This window comes from Cebus imitator, unplaced genomic scaffold (genome assembly GCF_001604975.1).
Source record: "Cebus imitator isolate Cc_AM_T3 unplaced genomic scaffold, Cebus_imitator-1.0 Scaffold107, whole genome shotgun sequence".
NCBI lineage: Eukaryota > Metazoa > Chordata > Mammalia > Primates > Cebidae > Cebus > Cebus imitator.
In genome coordinates this window covers 6,662,069-6,687,059 of record NW_016107422.1, presented here as the reverse complement: position 1 = coordinate 6,687,059, position 24,991 = coordinate 6,662,069, and the positions used below count along the sequence as shown (strand labels likewise).

General features: G+C 40.6%; 1 protein-coding gene and 1 long non-coding RNA gene across 2 annotated transcripts in view; one reads left to right on the top strand and one right to left on the bottom strand.

The window, feature by feature from the left end:
* Positions 1-608: 608 nt before the first annotated feature.
* ADAM12 (ADAM metallopeptidase domain 12) overlaps positions 609-24,991 on the bottom strand; it is a 368,998-nt gene continuing 344,615 nt past the window's right edge. The window contains exons 19-23 of the mRNA XM_017537897.2: positions 24,200-24,335; positions 23,432-23,540; positions 21,246-21,425; positions 4,745-4,875; positions 609-3,171 (exon numbers count right to left, since the gene is read on the bottom strand). Coding sequence (XP_017393386.1) covers positions 3,111-3,171; positions 4,745-4,875; positions 21,246-21,425; positions 23,432-23,540; positions 24,200-24,335 — 617 coding nt within the window. The 3' untranslated portion in view covers positions 609-3,110. The remainder of the gene's footprint in view (positions 3,172-4,744; positions 4,876-21,245; positions 21,426-23,431; positions 23,541-24,199; positions 24,336-24,991) is intronic.
* Positions 5,938-24,490, top strand: LOC108310763. Its single transcript, XR_001827904.2, has 5 exons — positions 5,938-7,390; positions 8,416-8,542; positions 17,413-17,566; positions 21,073-21,158; positions 24,238-24,490. It is a non-coding gene; the product is annotated as an uncharacterized LOC108310763 (long non-coding RNA).

Here is a 24,991-nt window from a genome sequence, read left to right as displayed (position 1 = left end):
TTTTTTTAGCACCACGGAGAGCATAGGCTCCTGAGAACATTTTGACAGAATTTTAGCAGTTTTGGTTTTTTTTGAGAATGCATTGATGTATTGGTTTGCCAGGGAACAATGGCTTATAGTTCAGCCTGAGAATTCTTCATAAAGTTAAGAAGGCATAAAAATGTCCCCCCTGAGACTCATCAGGAGTATTTACGCTCCTACAGTTTAATTTGCTGCTTTTGTGGTTTCTGTGATGTCATCCCACATGTGTAAGCTGGAAAAATCCACACTGAGAAGTGTAACCTCCTGTGTGTGTTTCCACAATGGAGAACGTTAGGCTTCGTTTCCCTCGGTTGCTACACATCTGATTACATGTGTCAGGAAAACAAACTTAAAAAATTTCAGGAGACGGACCTTTCAGTGGAATTGCCTGGAACCCATAAAGTGAGGTCATAGAGCCTACAACGGTAATAAGATATACGAAGAAAAGTAACCGCTGCGCTACCTTGTGTCTAGTCACGCTGACTTTCCAGGTGATGGCCTTGCAAACTCAAACCACCTCTTTCTTCATGCCTATAAAAACTTTTAAAAAAATACTAAAGACATTGCCATTGAAATACAAGTACTGATTTTTTTTGGTGGTGGTTCTGAGAATATAAAAAAGGAGAGGAATACCCTCTACCCCCTGCCTCCCCAACCACAAAGCCCCCTGGTTATTGCTTCCTTTCCTAAGTTATATTAAAATGGAATTTTCTGCTAAATACGCTTCACTAGATAAATATTGCATCTTGGAAGGATTATTCCTTTAATAATACTATCTGCATCATAAGGGAATATTAGTTTAAATAAGTTCTTATTCAGAAATAAATTGCATGGCTCTGTAGAAACAAATTAGTACGGTAGAGATAAAAATGTGTCATCAGCCATGGCCCCTAAGTGGCCACTGATGACATGGCGTAAGATCACAGTTTTAACCTCCTTTAATATCAGACTCTTCCTGGCTCTCTGAAATAGAAGCATAGGAATTACAGCTAAGAACAAACAACAACAAAACTCAGTTCATATCCTCTTATGACAGGAGGAAAGGCTAAAAGGCCAGATCTAAGGATTTGGGCATCTAAAAAGACAATGCCCACATAATGCACCATAAAATTCTGTAAACCTTTTTAATAGTATATATATGTTTGGCTTTAGTACAATTACCAAATGTAATACCAGTTACAGTAATTCTGTATGTATCTCAGCAGTATTATTTTCTAGCATGGCTTTACATTTTTAAGAACTTAATAGCTGTAGGATAAACAGATGCATGCGATAAGAGTTGGAATGTATTAGAGCTGGTTTCCCTTTTGTGTTTGTGACATGTGTTTACGTGGTTTATCCATAGTCATGAAGACTGTGTTGCCTAGATATGGTGGGAAACACCAGGAAAGTGAAATGCAATTTTGTTTTCTGGAAGGCAAACCAAGATTCTTGACATGTATTTTTCTTTCTGTTTCAAGGCATAGGAAAACCGTTGACCCCCAAAAGAAGCCTTTTTCATAAAACACTCAGAGCAAATTACGTCACTGTTGTCAATTGTCTTCTAATGTGAAAACCAGTCAGATAGGACCCTTCCAGGAAACAGTGACAGGCATCATGGCATTTTACCACCTTATCTGAGTATTTTTGTATTTCTCATGCCATTAGATATAGTCATCTTAAAGACCTTGTGAAAAATGGCTTCCTAGTCAGACATGTGAAGAGTAAAAAGTTCAAGGGGCTGCTGCCCAAGCCAGCATTTCGTACATATTTACGGCTAGGAAACTGATTTGCTTATCACATTCTGTGATGCTTCAACAGGTAGGTTGCAAGCAATGAAGAAACAGGTTCAGACTCCGTTAAAAACATCTTTTAAAGATTCCTGCAGCCAAGCTGGAAAAAGAGGATGCCCCCATAGAGAAGGTTCTTTGTCAAATATCTACTAATTATGATAGCAGACATAGGCTATACCTATGAGCAACACATTCCATTGGGTTATAGTTTTTGCAAGCATAAAGATTCTGCCTAATTTTTAATAAGTTGAACCTTGTAGTAAAGAGATTTTTCACTGACAGACTTGATTGACTAGACCTAATTAGTGGTTCACATCTGAAGCAAGCCTCAACTGTCTGAATACAGGGTCTTCGTGTTACAGTTTGTAGCGATTTGCTCCACTCCAAGTAGCACAGGGAGGTGGAGGTTTGCAGTGACTGGGCACTACCTTTCTTGCAGAAACACCACCTTTCTCAATCTAGATAACCTGCGGATGGCTGTGCGCTGGAAAGGGCAGCCAGTAAAAGAAGTGCTTGGTACTTCTACTTGTACTTCTATGAAGCACAGCCTGGAGTGACCCTACAGCTCCCTTCTAAACATGCTCATGGCTGGTCAGCTCAGGGTCAAGGTCCGGCTTGTCCAGTGTTCCAGTCTCTATCCTGGTGGGGCCACACGTTAACATTCCTGTCTGCAACCCACATTCTCTCCAAAGCTTCCTGGCCAGAAGCCAGATTTCTCCCTGCAGTCCCAACACTTCATGAGGCAGCCCCTGGGAGCCTGCCTGCCAGTTGTCAAGGGGCACAGGGCCTCCCTGAAAGCCAAGCACAGCCTGGACCTGAAGCCCCGTGGCTTTGGCCTGAGATAGATAGGGAATCCAGAAAATCAAACGAGGTTCTTCTTGGGGTCTCTTGAGCTGCATCTGGCACATAACCAGAGCTGGGGGAGTTGGGGAACTGCTTTCCAATAAGGCCTTGATCAGAAAGTAAACACATCCTGTCCAGAATCCCATCAAGCAGGATATTTCAAGTTCACTAAAATACTAAAAGCACAACAAGCCTTCCTGCCATGGAAAACTCAGTGATGGTAAAAATGCCTACTACAGCGCACTGCACTGTAATAAACATTCGGCATAAATTAATAATTTACAAGTACCTGAGCAAGTAGACAGAGCACCATAGCACAGCACAGCACCAACGGCAGCAGCTCAAAAGTTCTTAAAATAATGGTGTTTTAAACATTTAAAAAATCCTAAAAGTTGGTACAAAAAAGTAACTCCAACTGGAGCTGAAAGATAGTGCAAACTTCTGTCTTCACTGTTGAAAAAAGGTGTCGGCTTCTCACTTAATATAGGCGGTGTGGGTGGATCTGGGCACTTGGGGTGGATATTGCGGAGCAGGTCTGAATCAAGAGAGGAGAAAAGAGAAAATAATCAGAGGCCTTGAGAAGTGAATCTGAGGATAGAGAAGTGTGGGGTTGGAGATGTATTCTGTGTCAGATACCGCTGCCCCTCATAATGGGGGCGGGAGACCTCTCTCCAAAGCCATACCTCCCACCCACAAGCCAAGTCTAGAACAGCACTGTCCAACAGAAAAAATGTGAGCTACACAAGGAATTTTAAATTTTCTAGTAGCCACATGAAAAAAGAGAAATAGGTGAAATTAATTTTAGTAATACATTTAACTCAGTATATATCTAGAGGATTATTTGAACCGATTATCAATAGAAAAAAATGGATAGTTGTGCTAGGCACAGCCTGCCTCACAGCCCCTGTGTCCCACAGCACAGCTCCAGAGAACAAGGAGCAAAGGTGGGCACCCAGGATCCCTCAAAAATGAAATGTGCAGGACTGAAATCAGCAACTGGCAGAGGTAGCATAGGCCACGGCTTGCGGGCATTTAACATAAAGGACTTCCCCCCTTGTGTTCATGTAAAGTAGTGTTTTTTCCTCAAATAGAACAGGAAAAATAACTTCAAGATCAACATGCAAACCACAATGAAATAATTAGGATGCTATGCAGTTTTTCTCTATTTATGCAGTTGGGAATTAAACAATTTCCTGACCCCTTGACCGCCTTTATCTCTGAGATTTATTAGGCAGCTCTTTCACGGGCCAAACATTCTTCCCAAGAGCTGTAATGAAATCACTCCAATGTGTCTTCTCCTACAGAGATACAGGATTACTGAACCCAGGGCCTGGCCAACACAGTACCTTTGGTTCTTTTGAGCTCAAAAAGCAGGCTTCCTGCCAAGAGGGCATGTGTGTCAGAAAAGTACTTTGGCTGTGGGTTTAACAGCTCAAGGTGGTGGCTGGGGCGGGGGGTGGGGGGTTGGGGAACGAAAGCCTGATTTGCAGCGTTTGCCAATTTCCATGGTGTCAATACTCCCACTGTGGCTGGTTTCAAGCTACCACCTGATGTCACTAAACGTGAAGGAGATGTGAGCAGCTACTACGACCTAGGTTCCCTGCCATACAGAAATCACGGATGAGCGCAATCTCAAGAGCACAGATAATTACAGCAAAACGGAGAAAAATGTGAGGTGAGTTTTGTGCACTTATTACCTTTGTTTCTAATATATCGTAAAATTTAATCCTTAATATTGGCTAGGTTTAACACCTAGCTTGCAAAATTCCTGGAAATTTGATAGCTGTTACCAACCAAGGTGAGCTGGCTTCAGCATACCATGGGATTAGCCTCCCTGCATTAGCTGGGATGGAAGTCTCTGCCTTCCTGCAGACCAAGCAGCAGAAGTTGTGAAAGGTGATTCCTTTTGCCCGTTGTCCCTGTTTCCCAGTGTCCTCTTGCCAGGCAGCTGCTTTGCCTTACTCCCCATATGTCCCTTGTTCCAGCTGTGTGCCTCCAACCCGACTAATGTCTCAGGATCCCAGGGACCGGGAAGAGACTGGGTTAGTTGTGGTTGGTCCCACAAGAGATTGAGAAAGAAAGAGATGGGCATGGTGTGTTACACAAACCTGAGAGGTGCCAGGTGGAGCCCGGTCTCCCGCTGTCCTGAGGTCCTGGCCGAGGCATGGGTGAGCCGAGTCACCCTGCCCAGAGGATCTGCAGGCAGAGGCTTCTGAGGGGGGTTTGGCTTACGGGTCCCCTGCAATAAACATAGAGTTAGGGTCACTTTCCAGAAGCCATGGAGAAGCAGGGCCTGGCACTTGGCACAGGCTCTGGTCCCTGAATATCACCCTCTCACCATACAAGGTGGCTGGAGGCTGACCTCTGTGAACCTTCTTGCTAAAATTTTCTCTGAGACTTATCCATGGATCAGAGCTATAAACACTTGACTGCGGGGCTTCTGGGCTGCCCCTGGGGTATAGTTGATGTTGGGGTTTCTCTGCCAGTGTTACCCCGAGGACACACACTTTGCTGCGCCTTTAGTTAAGCAGCTTCTCAGTTCACCCTAAAATGAGAAGTTGGTGGAAATCTTTTCAAACATTGCATCCGTTTCCTCGGGTTTTGCCAGGATCTTGGAGCAGGACTCGTTCACCTGTGTGTGGATTAGACAGTGAGGACAAGTTGCGCTCGGTCAGCCACGTGCAGGCGCTGTTCCAAATGTCGCTCCGTGAAATGCGCTGAAGTTCTTCCACTGAATACTTATTCTAGTAAGTTCAAGGAATTGACACGGTGGGCTGAGGGGCCAGTAAAGCTTTGTAAACACACTAAGGGCCAGGGTTGTGTTGACCAGAAGCCTTATTCCACTCTGGGTTTTACCCAAATGATGCTTTGGGACTTGTGCAAGTCACCTGACCTCTCTGAACCTCTGTCTCTGGAAAATGTGGGGAAAAAGACCTATCTCAGCATTGTTATGAGGATTAAAGAAAATAATGCATATAGGAAGTTCCCGGCACAGAGATAAGTTATTAATATCAGCACTGCTTCATGCCACACTTTAAAAATCTTTAATAGGAGGAAAGGTCCAGGCGCGGTGGCTCACGCCTGTAATCCCAGCACTATGGGAGGCCGAGGCAGGTGGATCACAAGGTCAGGAGTTTGAGACCAGCCTGGCCAGCATAGTGAAATCCCATCTCTACTAAAAATACGAAAAGTAGCCGGGCGTGGTGGTGGGCGCCTGTAATCCCAGTTACTCAAGAGGCTGAGGCAGGATAATCATTTGAACCTGGGAAGCAAAAGTTGCAGTGAGCCGAGGTTGCACCATTGCATTCCAGTCTGGGCGACAGGACAAGACTCTGTTTCAAAAACAAACAGTGTAAGAACACATGCCACTTGTTTTCGTGTTCTTACACTGTGCCCCTCCTGTGGATACCCATGAGAGGGGTTCATTGGAGCTGTGTCCAGAAGTCAGTAAGTGATGGGCACATCTCTGCTCTTGGCCTCAGGTGAATGTGGTGCTGTGCTTTGTCCTTGAAGCCTGGAAACACTTACGAATGCAGGGAACATCTGTCGGAAATGGTGCTAGAACCTCCAGGAAGACAGAACACCCCTAATCAAATGCACCGATTCACCATCACAGGACCCAGTATTCCATATATCTAGCAGCACTCGACAATCATTTCAAACACTTGAGGTGCATTTCTCTCAGTGCCTATTACGAGAAAATTACGTTTAGCAATTGGGGCTCAACTGAAAGAATGTGACAATATAATCACCATTTAACATATCTTTGTAAAGCAAAGGAAGCTACCACAGAAGTTTGTAAATCACAGCTCTGTAGAAAATAAGCTGAGTTAGAAGAATGGACACATTGGGCTAGGAAAGAGTCCTTGAACAAGGGACAGGCTTAGAAGTGACATTTCTACATTAGCTTTCATTAAAGGAAACATTAAATAGTAAAATTTCCCTAGCTAGGAATAAAGACCATATAATGTGCCCAAGAGCATGGGTCGTTTATATATTCAACCAGCTCTACATACACACACAGTATCCTCATTGGTAGAGAGGAGATGATCAGAGTCCCTTCCTCCCACGTGGATGTCAGGGTTAAATGAGACACTGAGGCTTCTGGTACAGGGCCTGGCATGAGGTAACCCATGAGTGTTAGTTGCTGCTGTATTACAACTATTACCGATGGAGTGAATTGATCACCAAAAAGCATGATAACCCTACCAACAAACTTTGGATAATTAAGGTAACAAATCAAGCTCCCTTTTCTATAAGCTAACAGAAAACTATGAGCAAAACATTAGTGTGTCATGTAAAAATGGATGTATGCACTTACCAAATTGAACTAATTACTAAGCGATACTAGTTTTACTGCTGAATATGACTAAGCTGTCTTGGCAATAAAGATAACGTCAGGTTTTTGCTGAAATGCTGGAGAAAAAGGGAGCTATGTATCACGGTATATTTGGATTTATCGTGGAAACAGGAGATAATTAGGTTGGCCGTTCATTCTAGTTTGCCTGGGGCATTCCCAATTTATGTTGACCATCTTAATTATTAATCACACTCTCTCAGGCATGTCTCCTACTTTAAGAGGATAAATTATGTGGTCACCATAGTGATGAAAACCAAAACGACTGAGAAGCTGATTGAAGGGTCTGATCTGCAACCTGAGGCTCAGCACAGGTACCATCTGCTCCCTCTAGCCATACCCAGGACATGGTTTGGATGGACGCATGAAACAGGTTTCATGCAAAGATGTTGCCTAGGTAAGATGCTGGCTTCCTGCCAGGGCTTCACTGGGATAGAACGGCCATGGAATAGTGGGGTTGGTCCAAGAAGATGTAAGCTCACTTCTTAGCTATCAGGCATGGAGGTGTGGAACCTATGATGCAAGAAGTACCAGCTACACATTTTGACCTTAAGGGAAGGGGTGAAATTGCCATGCTCCCTTTTAGGTGTTGCTTTTAATTTTGCCTTTGCAAAAACCTAAACCTGAACCTCTCCCAGAAAAGTCCAGTCTGATCACCAAGCATCATCTGAAGGGAGCCGAGCAATGACTCTAGGCAGGTTGCTCATACACGATAAATACTGCTTTTCATCTATTTTCATTTTAAACAAGGAAATGAAGAATTCAAACCCCATTCTTCTGCCCTCTTAACTTCTTCCAGATATTAAAGAAAAATCCAGGTATGCTATTAAATAGGGCTGTTCCATTCTTCTGTATTCTGCTCATGTTCTGGCAGTAGCCACATATTTCAAATTTTTTAGAGGATTCAAAACAATTTTAAATCCAAATATAACCACTTTCCCTTGACCGGCATCATGAAGAAGCCTCAGCTGTTATCAACTTCACATGGTAAACATGCCCTGCTTATCCAGAGAAATCCCCACAGGAAGACTGGAAATCATCACAGGAAAATGCCAGAGATCCCTGGTGAGCTCATGCAGGGCTGGGGCGGTGGCAACAAACTTACAAACTCGGTCTACCTCTAGCTAAAAACTATTGTGGGAATTATGGCTATAGAACAGAATATGAATGTTATAAACCCTAATAATGTAGGTATTACGGAACTTGCCACAGTTGAGAGGTGGGTCTTCCGTTTCCAGTAACGTGGCAGGCTATGGTGGTGTGCCTTACCCTTCTCATAACCACCAAGCGCTACAAGGCAGTAAATGTTTTCAGGCCAAAATCTAAGTGAAAGCGGCAACCTGGAGAGGGAGTAGTAACTGAAGCTGGAGGCATCGCCCAAATTAGGGGAACCTAAATTTTGGTTTTGATACTCTTTCACAGAGAGAAATACAGAAATCCAACTGAGGTCAAGACATGTGGGCAGAAACCAAATGCCCAAGTTTAATGAGAGAGAATTCTCTTCCTGACTCCTCTCCATTCAAGTTGGGCTCTACAGGTAAGACCTCAGGTTAAGAATCTTCTAGAAGTAAATCCATAGTATAATCTATCCCCAGGATACTGTAAGGAGTATTCTTCTGGTGCTGGGCAGACCAAGGGGGGAAACTAAATCTGTCACCACAAATTGTCCTTGAGGACGTGAAGCTGAAATCACATCAGCTGGGTAGTTCAATAGGCTCCAAGCCATTTAAAGTGGTCTCAAACTGGTACTGCCTCCAGGCACCTGGCAGAGGCAAAATAACCCCTTATGGAGGCACACACCTGCATCCCAGGCCTCAAAGAACTATAATTTTTTAAAAAATGAACTCATGGAAAAAAATGAGCATACAAACAAGGAAGCAGGAATGAGAAGTGATAGAAGCTTCAGCAGTAACATATCCAAAGCCTTCAGATTTGGGGACTGTTGGAAGAAGTTTTCTTACTATGTTTAAGTGCAAGACAAGCTAGCATAGTTGAATCAGAACCAGGAAGAACCTCTAGAAACAATTAAAAAAAAAGTGCAACATAGATGAGAACAAATTGCATGAAGGTAAGTACAGTTTGATACCACTTATGTCAAGTTTAAAACTCAAAACTACATATTCATGGATACATATTTATATAAAAATATTCAAAGTGTTCTATTAAAAAATCACCAAACTTACACAGTGATTGTATCTGGGGGGAGGCTAATGTAGTTGTAGTGACTTTATCTGTAATGTTTTACTTTTTAAAGGGTAGAGTACTTATGCATATTATATATCTGAAATTTAAATAGGCATATACATCTAGGAAGATGTAAAACAATGGTTATTTCTATGTAGAATAAATATAACTTAGTTTTTAAAATATTTAAAATATAGAAAAGTAAAAACGAACATAAAATAATTTCAATCTTTGGACCAAGGAAGAAAACAGAAGACAATATGTAGACTATTTAAAAAATATAAAATACACTACAAATTGGAACAGTGAGCAAGTTAAAGCAATGTTTAGAGGACAGTTGCTAATATTTTCATGTAAGTATTATTTCACATTTGTAGAGGGGAGATTAAAGCATGTTTCCAAGTTCTAATGGTAGTAAGAGGAAGGTCATATAACACCTTGAGCTGGCTGAGGGTAGGGTAGAATGAGAAACCAGACAAATCTAATAAAACATGGGCCTATCAAGGACAAATAAAATAAATAGTATTGAGGATTACTAGGTGGTCGTCTAGAAAAAAATAAAATTTGATTCTTTATATACTAGGTGGGATTAATTAGGGAAACAGAAACATGGAGAACAACAACAACAAAAAACAGGGTGAGGTGATGGCCCACCTGAGAGTGACGCAGAGCCAAGGGAACCCCCACCCTGGGAAGTGGTACGAGAAAACCTGAGGCTACTGGGGGCTGGAGCAGACCCCCAGCAAATTGCAGCAGCCTTACAGAAGAGTGGCCAAACAGAAAACAACAACCCCATCCAAAGGTCAGCAACCTCAAAGATAAGAACACAGAAACACCAAAAACTCAAAAAGCCAGAGTGCCACTTTTTCTCCAAATGACTGCAACACCTCTCTAGCAAGTGCTCAGAACTGGGCTGGGGCTGAAATGACAGAAATAGGCTTGAGAAGGTGGGTAAGAAAGAACTTTGCTGAGCTGAAGGAGCATGTGGTAACTAAATTCAAAGAAGCTAGGAATCATGATACAGGAGCTGACAGCCAAAATAGTTTAGAGAGGAACATAACTGGCCTTTTAGAGCTAAAAAACACACTACGAGAATTTCACAATCACAAGTATTAACAGCAGAATAGACCAAGCAGAGGAGAAAATCTCAGAGCTTGAAGACTATCATTCTGAAATCAGACAAGAATAGAGAAAAAAAAAATGAATGAACAAAATGTCTGAGAAATATGGGATATGTAAAGAGACCAAATCTTCAAGTGACTGGAGTATCTAAAGGAGATGGGCAGAACAGAGCCCCACTTCCCCCACCCCAGCACACTGCAACAGCCTTACAGAAGAGTGGCCAAACAGAAAACAACCCACAAAAGCCCCATCCAAAGGTCTACAGCCTCGAAGATCAAAGATAGATAAGGCCACAAAAATGGAAAACATACTTCAGGTTATCATCCAGGAGAAATTACCCAATCTGGCAAGACAGGCCAATATTCAGGAAATCCAGAGAAACTCAATAAGATACTCCATGAGAAGATCAAACCCAAGACACATAATCATCAGATTCTTCAAGGTCAAAATGAAAGAGAAAAATTTTAAGGGCAGTCAGAAAGGACCAGGTCATCTATAAAGGAAAGCCTATCAGACTAACAGCAGACCTTGCAGTGGAAACCCTACAAGCTAGAAGAGATTGAGAGCCAATATTCAACATTCTTAAAGATTTTCCAACCCAGAATTTCATACTGGGCCCAATATCTGGATAACAAAGCAAGGCCTATTGGTATGCTGACTACAAGAAATCCATCTCACATGCAAAGACACACATGGGCTCAAAATAAAGGGTTGGAGGAAAAGTTACCAAGCAAATGGAAAACAGAAAAAAGCAGGGTTTGCAATCCTAGTGTCTGACAAAACAGACTTTAAACCAATAAAGATAAAGAAAGACAAGGGCATTGCATAATGGTAAAGGGTTCAATTCAATAAGGAGAGAGAACTATCCTAAATACATATGCATCTAACACAGGAGCACCCAGATTCATAGAACAAATCCTTAGAGACCTGCAAAGAGACTTACACTCTCACACAATAATAGTAGGAGACTTTAACACCCCGCTGACAATATTAGACAAAATCAACAAAGACATTCAGGACTTGAACTCAGCTCTGGAGCAAGTGGGCCTGTTATATATCTACAGAACTGTCCACCCAAACCCAACAATATACATTCTCCTCATCACCACACAGCACTTACTGTAAAAATTGATCACATAATTAGAAGTAAAACACTCCTCAGCAAATGCAAAAGAATTGAAATCATAACACTGTCAAACAACAGCATCATAAAATTAGAACTCGAGATTAAGAAATTCATTCAAAACCACACAACTAATGGAACCTGAACAACCTGGTCCCGAATGACTCTTGAGTAAATAATGAAATTAAGGCAGAAATAAAATGTTCTTTGAAACTAATGAGAACAAAGAGACAACATACTAGCATCTTTGGGATGCAGCTAAAGCAGTGTTAAGAGGTAAAGCTATAGCACTAAATGCCCATATCAAAAAGCTAGAAAGATCAAGTTAACAAACTAATATCACAACTAAAAGAACTAGAGAACCAACAGCAAACAAACCCCAAAACTAGCAGAAGACAAGAAATAACCAAGATCAAAGTGGAACCGAAGGAGATAGAGGCATGAAAACCTTTCCAAAAAAAAAAAAAAATCCAGCAGTTAGTTCTTTGAAAAAATTATTAGACCACTAGCTAGACTAATAGAAGAATCAAATAGACGCCATCAGAAATAAGGGGGATATTACCACTGATCCCATGGAAATCCAACTATCAGAGAATAAACACCTCTATGCACATGAACTAGAAAATCTAGAGCACACACACCCTCTGAGACTGAACTAGGAAGAAATTGGATCCCTGAACAGGCCAATAATGAGTTCTGAAATTGAGGCAGTAATAAATAGCCTACTAACCAAACAAAACCCAGGACCACAGAGACTCACAGCTGAATTCTATGAGAGGTACAAAATAGAACTGGTACCATTTCCACTGAAAGTATTCCAAAAGATTGAAAAGAAGGGCCTCCTCTCTAACTCATTCTATGAGGCCAGCAGCATCCTGATACCCAAACCTGGCAGAGATAAAAGAAGAAAACTTCAGGCCAATATCTTTGATGAACATTGATGCAAAAATCCTCAACAAAATACTGGCAAACAGAATCTGGCAGCGTATCAAAAAGCTTATCCACCATGATCAAGTAGGCTTCATCCCCAGTATGCAAGGTTGGTTCAATATATACAAATCAATCAATGTGATTAATCACATAAACAGATCTAAAGACAGAAACCATGTGATTATCTCAATAGATGCAGAAAAAGCCTTCAATAAAATTCACCCCTTTCTGTGAAAACACTCCCAATAAACTAGGTATGGAAGGAACATACCTCAAAATAAGGGCCATCTATGACAAACCCACAGCCAATATCATACTGAATGAGCAAAAGCTGGAAGCTTTCCCCTTGAAAAGTGGCACAAGCAAGATGCCCTCTCTCACCACTCCTAGTCAAGATAGTATTGGAAATTCTGGGCAGGTCAATGAGGCAAGAGAAAGAAATAAAAGGTATTCCAATAGGAAGTCAAACTATCTTTGTTTGTAGACGACTTGATCCTATATCTTGAAAACCCCACTGTCTTAGCCCCAAAGCTTCTTAAGCTGATAAGCAACTTCGGCAAAGTCTCAGAATACAAAATCAATGTGCAAAAATTGCTAGTATTCCTTTACACCAACAACCATCAAGCCAAAATCCAAATCATGAATGAACTCCCATTCAGAACTGCCACAAAAGAGTAAAATACCTAGGAATATAGCTAACAAGGGATGTAAAAGACCTCTTCAAGGAAAACTACCCCACTGCTCAGAGAAATCAAAGAGGACACAAACATATGAAAAAACATTACATGCTCATGGACAGAAAGAATATGAAAATGGCCATACTGCCCAAAGCAATTTATAGATTCAGTGCTATTCCCATCAAAACTACTGTGGACATTCATAACAGAATTAGAAAAAAACTAAAAATCCATATGGAACCCCAAAAGAGCCCGAATAGCCAAGACAATCCTAAGCAAAAAGAACAAAGCTGAAGGTATCACGCTACCTGACTTCAAACTATAGTACAAGGCTATGGTAACCAAAATGGCATGGTACTTACACAAATACGCAGATCAGTGGAACAAAATAGAGAACCCAGAAATAAGACTGCACACCTAAAACCATCTGTTCTTCAACAAACCTGACAAAAACAAGCAATGGGGAAAGGATTCCCTATTTAATAAATAGTGTTGGAAGAACTGGCTAGCCATATGCAGAAGACTGAAGCTGGACCTCTTCTTTATACCATATACAAAAATCAACTCTATTGATTAAAGACTTACCTATAAAACTCAAAACTATAAAACCCTAGGAGAAAGCCTAGGCAATACCATTCAGGACATAGGCATGGGCAAATATTTCATGATGATGCCAAGAGCAAAAATTGACAAATGGGATCTAATTAAAGAGCATCTGCGCAGCACAAGAAATATCAGAAAGAACAACCTACAGAATAGGAGAAAGTTTTTCAATCCATTTAACAAAGGGCTAATAACCAACATCTATAAGGAACTTCAATTTACAAGAAAAAAACAACCCCAGTAAAAAGTGGCCAAAAGACATGAACAGACATTTCTCAAAAGAAGACATTCATGTAGCCAACAAACATATGAAAAAAAGCTCATCACTGATCATTAGAGAAATGCAAATCAATGAGCTACCATCTCATGCCAGTCAGAATGGCAATTGTTAAAAAGTTAAACAACAGATGCTGGCAAGGTTGCAGAGCAAAAGGAACACTTTGACACTGTTGGTGGGAGTGTAAATTAGTTCAACCATTATGGAAGACAGTGTGATGATTCCCCAAAGACCTAGAGGCAGAGATATCATTTGACCCAGCAACCCCATTATTGCGTATATATCCAAAGGAATAGAAATCATTCTATTATAAAGATACACACATGCGTATGTTCATTGTAGCACTATTCACAATAGCAAAGACATAGAATCAACCTAAGTGCCCATCAATGATAGATTGGATAAAGAAAATGTCATACACCATGGAATACTATGCAGCCATAAAAAGGAATGAGATCATGTCCTTTGCAGGGATATTGATGGAACTGGAGGCTATTATCCTCAGCAAACTAATGCAGGAACAGAAAACCAAATACCCCATGTTTGCACTTGTAAGTAGGAGCTGAATGATAAGAACACATGGACACAATGGGGCAAGGGGAGGAGGGAGAGCATCAGTAAGAATAGCTAATGGATGCTGGGCTTAATACCTAGGTGATGGGATGATCTGTGCAGCAAACCACCATGGCCCATGTTTACCTCTAACAAACCTGCACATCCTGCATGTGTACCCCCAAACCTAAATTTTAAAAATGGCAAAGATGAAAGGGCAGTTCATGAAAAAGAAAATCTTAAAGCTGTGAAAAGGCATTTCATCTCTCTGTGAAGTATTTCCTATGAAGAAAAATGTACAGACCATTGTTTTCAACCTATCAATTGGCAAAGAGAAGGGAAATCTCTGAACACACTGTGTTGGTGACGAGTTAGAGAACAGAATGGCTGGAGCAACTCCATTAGAGGCAGTTTCATCCGATCTATCACATTTCTAAATGCATATGGCCTTTGCACAGCAATTGTGCTTTCGGGAGTTTACCCTACAGCCATCTTGGGCAGGAATATGCCTGTGTGATGTAGCAAATGACTGAAAACAACCCATATTGGAATCTGTAAGGGACAGGTAAAAGAAGTCATGGTATAGCTTCACAATGAAATACGATGCAGTCAGTGAAAAGAATGAGGCAGATGTATAAAGCTAATAAGGAATAACCAAAGTAGAAGAAAGCACATAATGTGTTGCCATTTGAATTCAAAACAAGGATGTAAGGTAAGTGACAGCAAGTTGACAGTTGCTGAAGTTGAATGATAGGTAGATAGGGTTTCACTGTAGTCTTCTCTCCAATTTTGAGTGTTTGAAAATTTCCATAGTCTCTCTCTGCAGAGAGCGCGAAGGGGGCGGGACTATAACTGGGACTTTTTACTACATCCCAAATTGTATTCTATAAAAGCTTAGTAACAGTGATGATTGCTTCTGGGGAGGGAGACTGTTTTCTGAATGACCCTTTATACTGTTGAGATTTTTAATTATAGGCATGTATTACCTATTAACAAATGTAAAGGCTAAAATATCAGGCATCTGCTTTTTATAGACTTTGCATGTTTATAGTAACGTAAGTGGGAAACAAACACCCCTCTGAATACTGTAATCATTTGAATCCCCTTGAAAACATTGTGTTCTGAGACGTTCTTTCTCTTCAGAGACCTGGGTGCTTCTGTGTATAATTGATTCCCTTAAAGACATTTGATGGGTGTGTCTGATGAATAATTAGTATATTATATAAAGCCAAAGAAATTCAGTTAAAGTTTCTGGAAGTCTTGTGTATCTGGCAGGGAGAGTGCAAGACCTTGGTAGCTGTGTTTTAGATTTACAGGAGGAATGGACTCATTTTCATTAATTCGTAACTAACTGAGTGTGATGGCTCCATAAAGAATGGCACTGTGACAACTGATTTTTTTACTATTTTAAGTCCACGTCAATTCAGCATATTCCCTACACATCTACTGTGTTCAAGGGACTGGACTTAAAAGCTCAAAAAAGTCTGTGCCTTTTTAGGGCAGAGCTGGCATACTGGTAACTCCAGGCTATCGCAGCAGATGAGCAGGGGGTCCTGGAGGGAAGACTGTGGAAATGCCCAAGGTTGGAGAGATCTTAGGGGAGGGCGAGAGCTGGAAAACAGAGTGGGCACAGAAGGACGCTCAGCAGCACCTTGGTCAGTTATTAGCCCGTACTTTGCGGGTAGTAACAAACGCTCTCAAAAAACTCAGTTTTCTTGTATTTCATCTTCTTTAGGTGAACATACTGACAAATGGGTCTTGTTTTCTCATTACATATTGGTATTTCTGATAAGCAAGGATCCAACCCCCAGATTTCTAGACTCTGCAAGTGCAGGTTTCGACATCAGATGCCCACAGAGGTCAGAAGGGCACACACCCTTATCCATTCAGAGCCATATTCATTCTGCTGAACAGTTGAAAGTCTGGGGTCAACCTCTGAGTGAACTGGCCAGCACCTGATTGATCTACAATCATGGCTTAAATTAATTGGCTTTGCTCACATCTGCATCCTGCCTGAGCATTTGTGAAGGAGTAGCTGCTGCTTACCAGTAACAGCCCCAGCTCATCATTCATCACCTTTTTTATGGGTTTGAGGAGGAATCTGGACCTCCTTGTAATAGCTGCCACCCTCTTCCCATGGGAACTTCAGCAAATTGGCCTTTTCTTAGAAGAGATTGTGCCAGACTGGTGAATCTTGTGCTATAAAATATTGTATGTTGCATATAATACAGACAGATAAGATGTTGATTAGGAGAAATGTTGTATCTTGACAGCAACACTGAACTGAAGATCTCCACCTTTGCTAAGATGCAGCAAACAGCTAGATGAATATACTGAATTATTTTTCCTCTAATATAGTTGATGGAATGAAAAGAAAATAAGCTTGTTTCCTTGATCAAGACTGGGGAGTTAGGATGAGAAGCTTGAATTCCAAGGGTCCTTTTACCATGAAGGAAATGGTACATTGCAAAGGTATGTTTGTGGACTAGAGAGCAAGTTCATTCAGCTGTCCTTCATTTAAAAAAAGTCGAACAGAACATTTGATAGAAGATGAAATGGTTTCTATAAAGACTTAGCTCACACTTTAAATGTGAGGTGTACCAAGATGGTGTTTGTGATACTGTCTTCTTCTGGAATGCTTTGATGGTAAACTTGGACAAATGAAGCAGGATTAGTTGTGTAGCTGTGTTTGTCATGTGGTTCAGGGAAGGGCATGAGGAACTCCAAAGTACAAAATGTCAGTGGATTCAATTTGTGCTGCCAAATAAGAGCCACCTCCAAATATTCTCCACACCGGCATGGAATTAATTCCCATCCCCTATGTGTGATGGGAGAGAAATCACACACTAATCTATATCATATGTCTCGGAAAAGTTCCAGACAGACACCAGCCTGGAGTGAGAAATGTGGATTTTTCAGTGACTGATGTTTAAAGGGTAACATTTCCTTAGTTTCATAAAACAGAATGAAGAACTTTTTCGGGCCTGATTTAAAGGAAGTCTTGGAAGAGTCCCTGCTGGTAGAGAAAAAAACATCAGCGGTAGGAATACTTTCTTCTGATCACATGGTCTATTAGAGGTAGCCCCAGTTTGACATGGTACCCAGGTGAGTTGCTTAAAAGAGAAATAACAAGGTTCAGGATGAAGGGTACATGGGAAAAGAGCTTCCCTGCTCTTTGGCTACCTGAAATGTGCACACAAAATACTGATATTGGTGCATTTTATGAGTTCATAGCTTTTGTTAGATTCTCAAGCAAGTCCACGGACCAGAAAAGTTTAGGGTGTGCCTGCCACCTTCCATGACTGCAAATCCAAATCAAATTCAAAAAACAAATGTAAAAGAACTATCAACAGCTAATAAACAGAAGAAACTATATGTGGACTTTCACTAATAATGAAATGGGAGTGGACTTTGCAAGCATGAAAGGAATGGGAAAATTCACCAAAGAAAAATTCAATATTCAAAACCAGGATTATTCTCATGCCAAAAAGTCATAACTAAAATTACAATAAATTACCAACATATTTTTAAAAGAAACTCTTACAAACCAGGAAGAAAAATTCTACTTCTCAAACAGAAAGAAATAGGCAAAGGATAGGAAGACACAATTCACAGAACAAATACTGTTAACAGCAGTGGTATGCTTCAGCTGGCTCATAACTGCCACTTCCCTACTCCTCATTCAGTAATGTCATGTTAGTAGCTTGAAACAGGCCACAGTGGGAGGTTTTATACTAGAGAAATCAGCTATAAATCAGGATATTTTTTAAAGGGCCAGTTTGCTGGTATACCGTTGGCTAATGGATATATAAAAAGTAGTTCAAGTGTACCAGTAATCAAAAAAATACAAGAAGAAATGAGGTCTGGACAAAGTGGAATAAGCACATTTCACCCTATTTCTCCTGCTAAGTGTAACAAAAATGTGTGGACATAATTTGTAAAGCAGCTAACAGAAGACTGAAAGTTGGAGAAAAGAAAGTATGCTGGCTCAGGATCTCAGCACTCAAGGAACCACTCAGTGGTGTATTTGTGTGTGTGCACTTTCATATATCTTGGCCTGGGCTTTGGATAGGCCCACAACTGGAAAAGCCAGCTATTTTGAGCCAAAATACTGGAGAAAGAGCATTCCAGAAATATAGAACTGTTTTGACCATACCTGACCTTACTCCAGCACAACACTTGAAAAAAGCCATGCCTCCCTCCCACTCCTCACCAGGCATCATGGCCTAGAGACTGGCAGATCTCTACTTTCCATCACTTCTTAAAATAACATGCCACATCCCTTCCCTGGAACGGAGACTACGGGTAGAACTTGTAGTCGATTTCTTGTCACCATGGGGTCCAGAAGGAAGTGGAACAACATTTTTTAAGTATTGAAAGGAGAAAATAGTCAATGCAGAATTCTATATCCAGCAAAACTATCCTCCAGGCACAAATACATTCTCAGATAAAGGAAAATAAAGAGAATTTGTCACCTACAGATTTGCTTTAAAAAATGGCTGAAGTTTTTCAGAAAATAAGCAAACTTGAAACATCATCAGGAGTGAAGAAAGAACAGAAAAGTAAATATATGAGTAAATGTAGTAGACCCTTCTTAAGATTTAAAGATTATGTTTCCATAATTTGCTGAAGGCAAAACTGCAACATCTGAAATAACTCTCAATATGCATAAAGGTAATATTTAAGACATCTGTGTTATAAAAGGAGGAAGAAAAAAAGACCTAAAAGGTGATAGTTTCTGTACTTTACATGAAGTGATAAAATATTAACACTAGTAGACTGTGATAAAGTAAGTACATATACTTTAGTCTTTAGAGCAGTGGTTTTCAATCGGGAGGTTCTGCTTTTCAGAAGACATTTTGGCAATGTTTGGAGACATAATTACACATGTTACCGCTATCTAGTTGATAGAGCCATGGATGCTGCTGAAAATTCTACAATGCACAGGAAAACTCCACATCACAAAGAGTATTCAGTACAATATGTCAAAATGCTGAGGTTGAGAAACTGTCCTAATCGTACAAAAAACACCTACAAAGATGTATACTCAAAAACATAAATGTAGATAAATCAATATGGAATACTAACATATGTTCAGCTGAAGTACAGGAACACAGAATCAAAGAGCACAATGAAACAAAAACCAGAGGGAACAGACACAATATTAGCACGGTAGACTTAAGTCCAAACCTACCAACAATTGCATTAAATGTAAATGTTCTAAACACACCTATTAAAAGACAGTAACTGGCTAAATGGATGAAAAAATATAATCTATATGCTGTCTACAAGAAACTCTTTCCAAATGTAATGCCATACATATGTTAAAAGGATGGGAAAATATATACCTTGCTTTTTATGCTGTTTTTGGAAGTACCCATTTCTCATTGCTGCAGTCCTGAATTATGTTTCCTATTGTGAAATATCATTAATGATTGCAAAAAGACAACACTAATACGAATCAAAATAAAACTGGAGTGAACATACTAATATCAGATGAAGTAGATTTTAGAACAAAGATTACCAGAGCTAAACAGAGACATGACATAATGATAAAAGCTCACTTTACCAAGATGACACAACAATCCTAATTGTGTGTATCACAGCAGAGCTTCAAAATACATGAAGCAAAAATGGATGAACTCAAAGGAGACACAATTATAGTTGGAAAGTCCAACATCTCCTCTTAGTAACTGATGGAACTACTAGACAGCAAAAAACCGAGATAGTTTGTTTTATTTATCAAACTGGTAAAAGTTAAAATTCAGCATTAGCAAATTTTAACAAAGTCATAGTGAGAAAGACAATAATGTGGAAACACAAACATATATAAGAGTTCTGAAAACATATTGTTAAATTATGAGGCGTAAAAGGGTCATACAATCTTCCAATCCAATATTTCACTTTTGAGAATCTCTCCTAGGGGAATAATTAAAGAGGTTCAATATTTACTTGTCTAGAACTTTATTACAGACATTAAGACATGCCCAATAACTGGCAAGTACTTAAACAATTATTCAAGTATAGTGTTATTGTTAAATACCATTTTTAAGGATTTTTAATGCCATTTTAAATGGGATTGATTTTTAAAGCTAAAAAAAAAAAGCAGTTTATAAAGCCGTGATCAAATCATCTAAATTATGTTAAAATATACAATTATAAAAAAATTAGAAAATATAACAGCAGTGAAAAATTACTAGTGATTATCTCATGCTTTTTTCTCCTCCCTTCAAGTTTTCTCTTGTGAAATATCATTCATTGTTGCAGCAAACAGAAACGGTTACTTCCAAAACAGCATAAAAATAAGATAATAATACATAAAGCAACCAATACAGTGATAGGTCTGGCACAGAGACGCCCTATAGGTGGTATAATTCTTATAAATAATTTTGAACTAAAATGATGAGAAACTATAGCTGATTATTCTTAGGGTGACTATCTCTCTTGGATTGCCTGTCTCTATTTTACCGTCCAGGCCTAATTATTATTAGTGCCCTTGCTATTCTCAAAAGTATCATAGTTTATATTAGTTGCATGGGTGCTCTAACTATTCAAATGCTAAAAAATAAGACTAGTAAATTCAAATATATCACACCCTTATTATACTCCAGGCACCAAACTAACTGCTTTATGTGAATTATCTCATTTAACCATCTGAGTAGCTGAATTGTCTCTGTTTTATAGAGGCACCAAGAAGGTAAGCAACTTGTCTAAGCTCACACGTTAACAAGTAGCAGAATCTGGATTTGAACTACATCCTATCATATCAGTATTGAAATCATACCTGGACCTGCCTAAGTGCAGGGATGGCTGGCAGGGGTCTGACAGGGACGCCAGGCGCACGCGGAGCCTGGTGGAGGGGTGGAAGCACTCGCTGAGTTGACTGGGGCTGAGGGACATTCAGGCCATTGAGGGGTCTGCTGATGTCAACATTCTGACACTGTAGCAATCTCCTGGGATGGTCCTGCGTGGTCAAAGTAAAAAGCCATGCTATAGTGGGTTTCAAAAAGACAACACTAATACTAATCAAAATAAAACTGGAGTGAATATACTAACATCAGATGAAGTAGATTTTAGAACAAAAATTACCAGTGGGTTTCAAAAATATCAGTAATTCTTTAAGGGAAAAGCAGTGCCAACTCCTCTGCTATAGCTGAAGGCCAAGGTGGGGTACAGGAAAGAAATCAAGGGTGCACACAAGAGGGAAGCTATTACTTATTTAAACTTCAAAATTCTAACAGAAGCACCACCTGCCTCCACCCCACCAAATCTCTAATAGAAGGATCGATTTTTATTTATATTTTTAAAAACTGTTATTAATAGGTACAAAGCACTTGAAAAAGTACCAAGCCTAAAGACACAGACCGAGGTCTTAGGGGAATTACAAAAGAGATGTGAAAATAAGACACAGCTTAATGTATGCAAGGCTCAGTGAGAACTGAGACGACCACTGGGGAAAGGAGGGTGACGGCTTCAAGAAGCCACAGCTGGGGTGGGCTTGGAGTTGGAGATGTTCTCCCACCTGGTAACCCTTGTTCTTAGAACAGGTGCTGCAGGGGCCCTTACACCTCAGGCTTCCACCCTTTCCCTCCTCTCTTTCTAAAAACAGCTTAATTGAGGTATAACTGACATAAAGTGTATAATTTGGTCATTTTTGACATTATCTTTACACCCATGAAACCGTCACAGCAAACAAATGGACAGATGAATGTACCCCTCACCCCAAGGAGTTTCCTTGTCATCCTTCCTTATCCCTTCCCTCTCCCTCCAAACATCAATCTATTTTCTGTCACTATCAGTTAGTTTGCATTTGCCAGAACTGTATATAAGTGGAATCATAGCGTATGTACTCTGTTTGGGTTTTCTTCTTTTACTCAGAATAATTACCTAGAGATTCATCCACAGTGTTGTGTACATCAATGGTTCATTCCATTGTGGGAATATACCGTTGTTTGTTATCCTTTTACTGGGTGGTGGATATTTGGATTGTTTCCAGTCTGGGGCTCTCAGAAATAAGGCTGTGCTATTTTAAAATTTTTACTTTAAAAAAAAAATTAAAAAATGAAAGATGTGCTTTTGGCTACCACACAAAGCCATTCTTGCTTATGGTTCCACCTTTGGGGACAGGTAGGGGTAAAGCTTATTGGAAATGGCAGCCTCTTCCTTGGTGCCCCACCCTCTACACTTTTTGGGTCAAGGGAGCTAAAACAGTTTATTGTCTGCTGATTATGCGGCAATGATTTTTCAATCACTTCTCATTTTTTTTGACACCAATCTTGTTCACGATTATAATTTGGACTCTTGTTGAATGAATTCAATATTCAAGAATTCTTGTGGATACATCAGAAAAATTTGGTGGGAAGAAACTATGAGAATGAACTCTAGCTATAATTCACCAGGATAGCAAGAGAGTGAAGAGACAGCAGGAAGCCATGGGGTCCTCTGGGTTAAGGATCCAGTTCTCTGAAACTGCAGGGTAGACAGGGCTTCCTCAGCTCAGGGCTGGACAAAATGGGCAATTCTGAGGGCTCCATGTAACTTTGAAAAACACTTTAAGAGTAACAGTGGGCCAAAGCAGCTCACCTAAAGTGAGGTGGTGGCATTTGGAAGCCATAGTGGGGCTGGTATTGGGAGCCGGTATCAGGAACCAGCTTGGGCTGCTGATCCAGTGGGGCCCTGGAAATGTGGCCGGTGTGTCACTGGAGGGATCGCAGCTCACGATAGGCTGCACCACATCACGCAGGGGACACTGACTGCCTCCACAGGATCTAGGTTGGCTCCCACTGGGGCACCTTGGGGCCTCCCTCTGGCCCAGTCATCACAGAGACCCTCCCAGAGCCTGCTGACCTGGCGATGCTGACTCAGCATTTCACAGGCAGTGCCTCTGGGATCCCATTCTTATTCAATCTTGTATTGAAAACCTCATATCTGCATGCGTGTACTAAGTGCTCGCATCTATTCAGGACTTACCTTCGGTGGGTAGGAATCTGGCGGCTTCCTCATCAGTCCTTTTCCAAGGTGGCTGAGGTGAGCCTGACTGGGTTGGGAGCCACTGGGTGGCCGGGAAGGGCGCACACACCTGCAACACAATCCCACACCTGCTGAGCAAGCGTGTTTCCTTTCTCACTGACTTGACTTTTCACACTTTGCTCACAGAGGCACTCGAAAGACAGTTTGCTTAACTCAGTTAAAGTTAACAGGCAAAGGAAAGTTAACACACAAAGGAAAAAGTACCTAACACTCTTAGAAGATTAAGAAATAAATATGAATTTTCCTCTCAAAACCTCTATTTTCTCGCATCAGTTCTTGCACTCCATAGAAGTGCGGCGCCGTGACTCCTGGAAGGTGACTTGTATGAAGCTGGCATTTCAGTGATTATGTCTTTGAATATATTTGGATCAAAAGCTACCCCATCTGATGAAAATATTTCAATGTCTCCATGTCGTATAAAAATTACTCATATAAGGGTGGGAGAAAGCACATCAGTGGAATTCCCTGACACCCTGCTCGCTTATGTAATAAGCAGCATGTTGTTGTTTGAAGGGAAGTAAATGAGGCAGCTGATCTGGCAGAAATTTAAAACCAAAAAAAAAACAAAAAAAACCCTGAAAAGAACGAAGTCCCAGTTTTATGACCAGAAAATCTGAACTTTGCTAAAAAATGAAGTGAGAAACAGTTTGCTATACATTTTTTCGAGCCACCGTTTCTTGAAAAGATGACAAGTTAAACCCAGGGTACCTTAGTTTTTCAATGGTGGTCTTTTTATTTGTAAACAGCAGACGTATCAAGGTCTTCCTTTTGAGATAAACCACAAATCCAGCGGCAAGAAGACACAGGATGGTCACCAGAATTCCTACGGTTAAAGCTTGGTTATCTGAAACAAAACACATTGGGCTCACGGAAGGCAGCAGTTACAGTGACGTATGGGAGGTATCAAGTTGTGACATTTATGGCAAAGTGAACTTCGAGGCAACAAACAGAAATGAAGAGAGTAAACCCTTGAGTGATGTACTAATAAACTGTCTTACTGCAAAGGTCATGCTTGAGGTTCAATCTATGTTACCATCATTCATTTCTGACAACTCTAGAACTTGCTAAACAGGAATATAGTTGGGTATGTGGGGTGATGGCCTGGACCACACAGGCTCCGTGAGGCGTGACAATGGCACAGTGGACCATGGTAGCCACAGAAGGTAGCAGGGAGTCATCACTGAAACCTCACCAGAAATACAGCCATCCCCAGGCTAAAATGTTCCCAGCCCTCAGCACGGATTTGCCACCTCCAAATGCCTCTCTTTTCTCATTCTGTACTTTTGCGTTCTGCTTTATCTTTTCTGTATTTTTAAAAAACGAGATGCTTTTTTTCTGGACGTCTCAAAGTAGATAGTGGAAAAAAAAAGAAAACTCATCACTTTAATGAAACACCCATGGGTTTTGCTTTGCTACATTAGGGACTTAAAAAACACAGACTTGTGGGGAAACCCTTTTCCTGGGAGGAAGCTATTTTCTCTATGAAAACATCATCTTTTG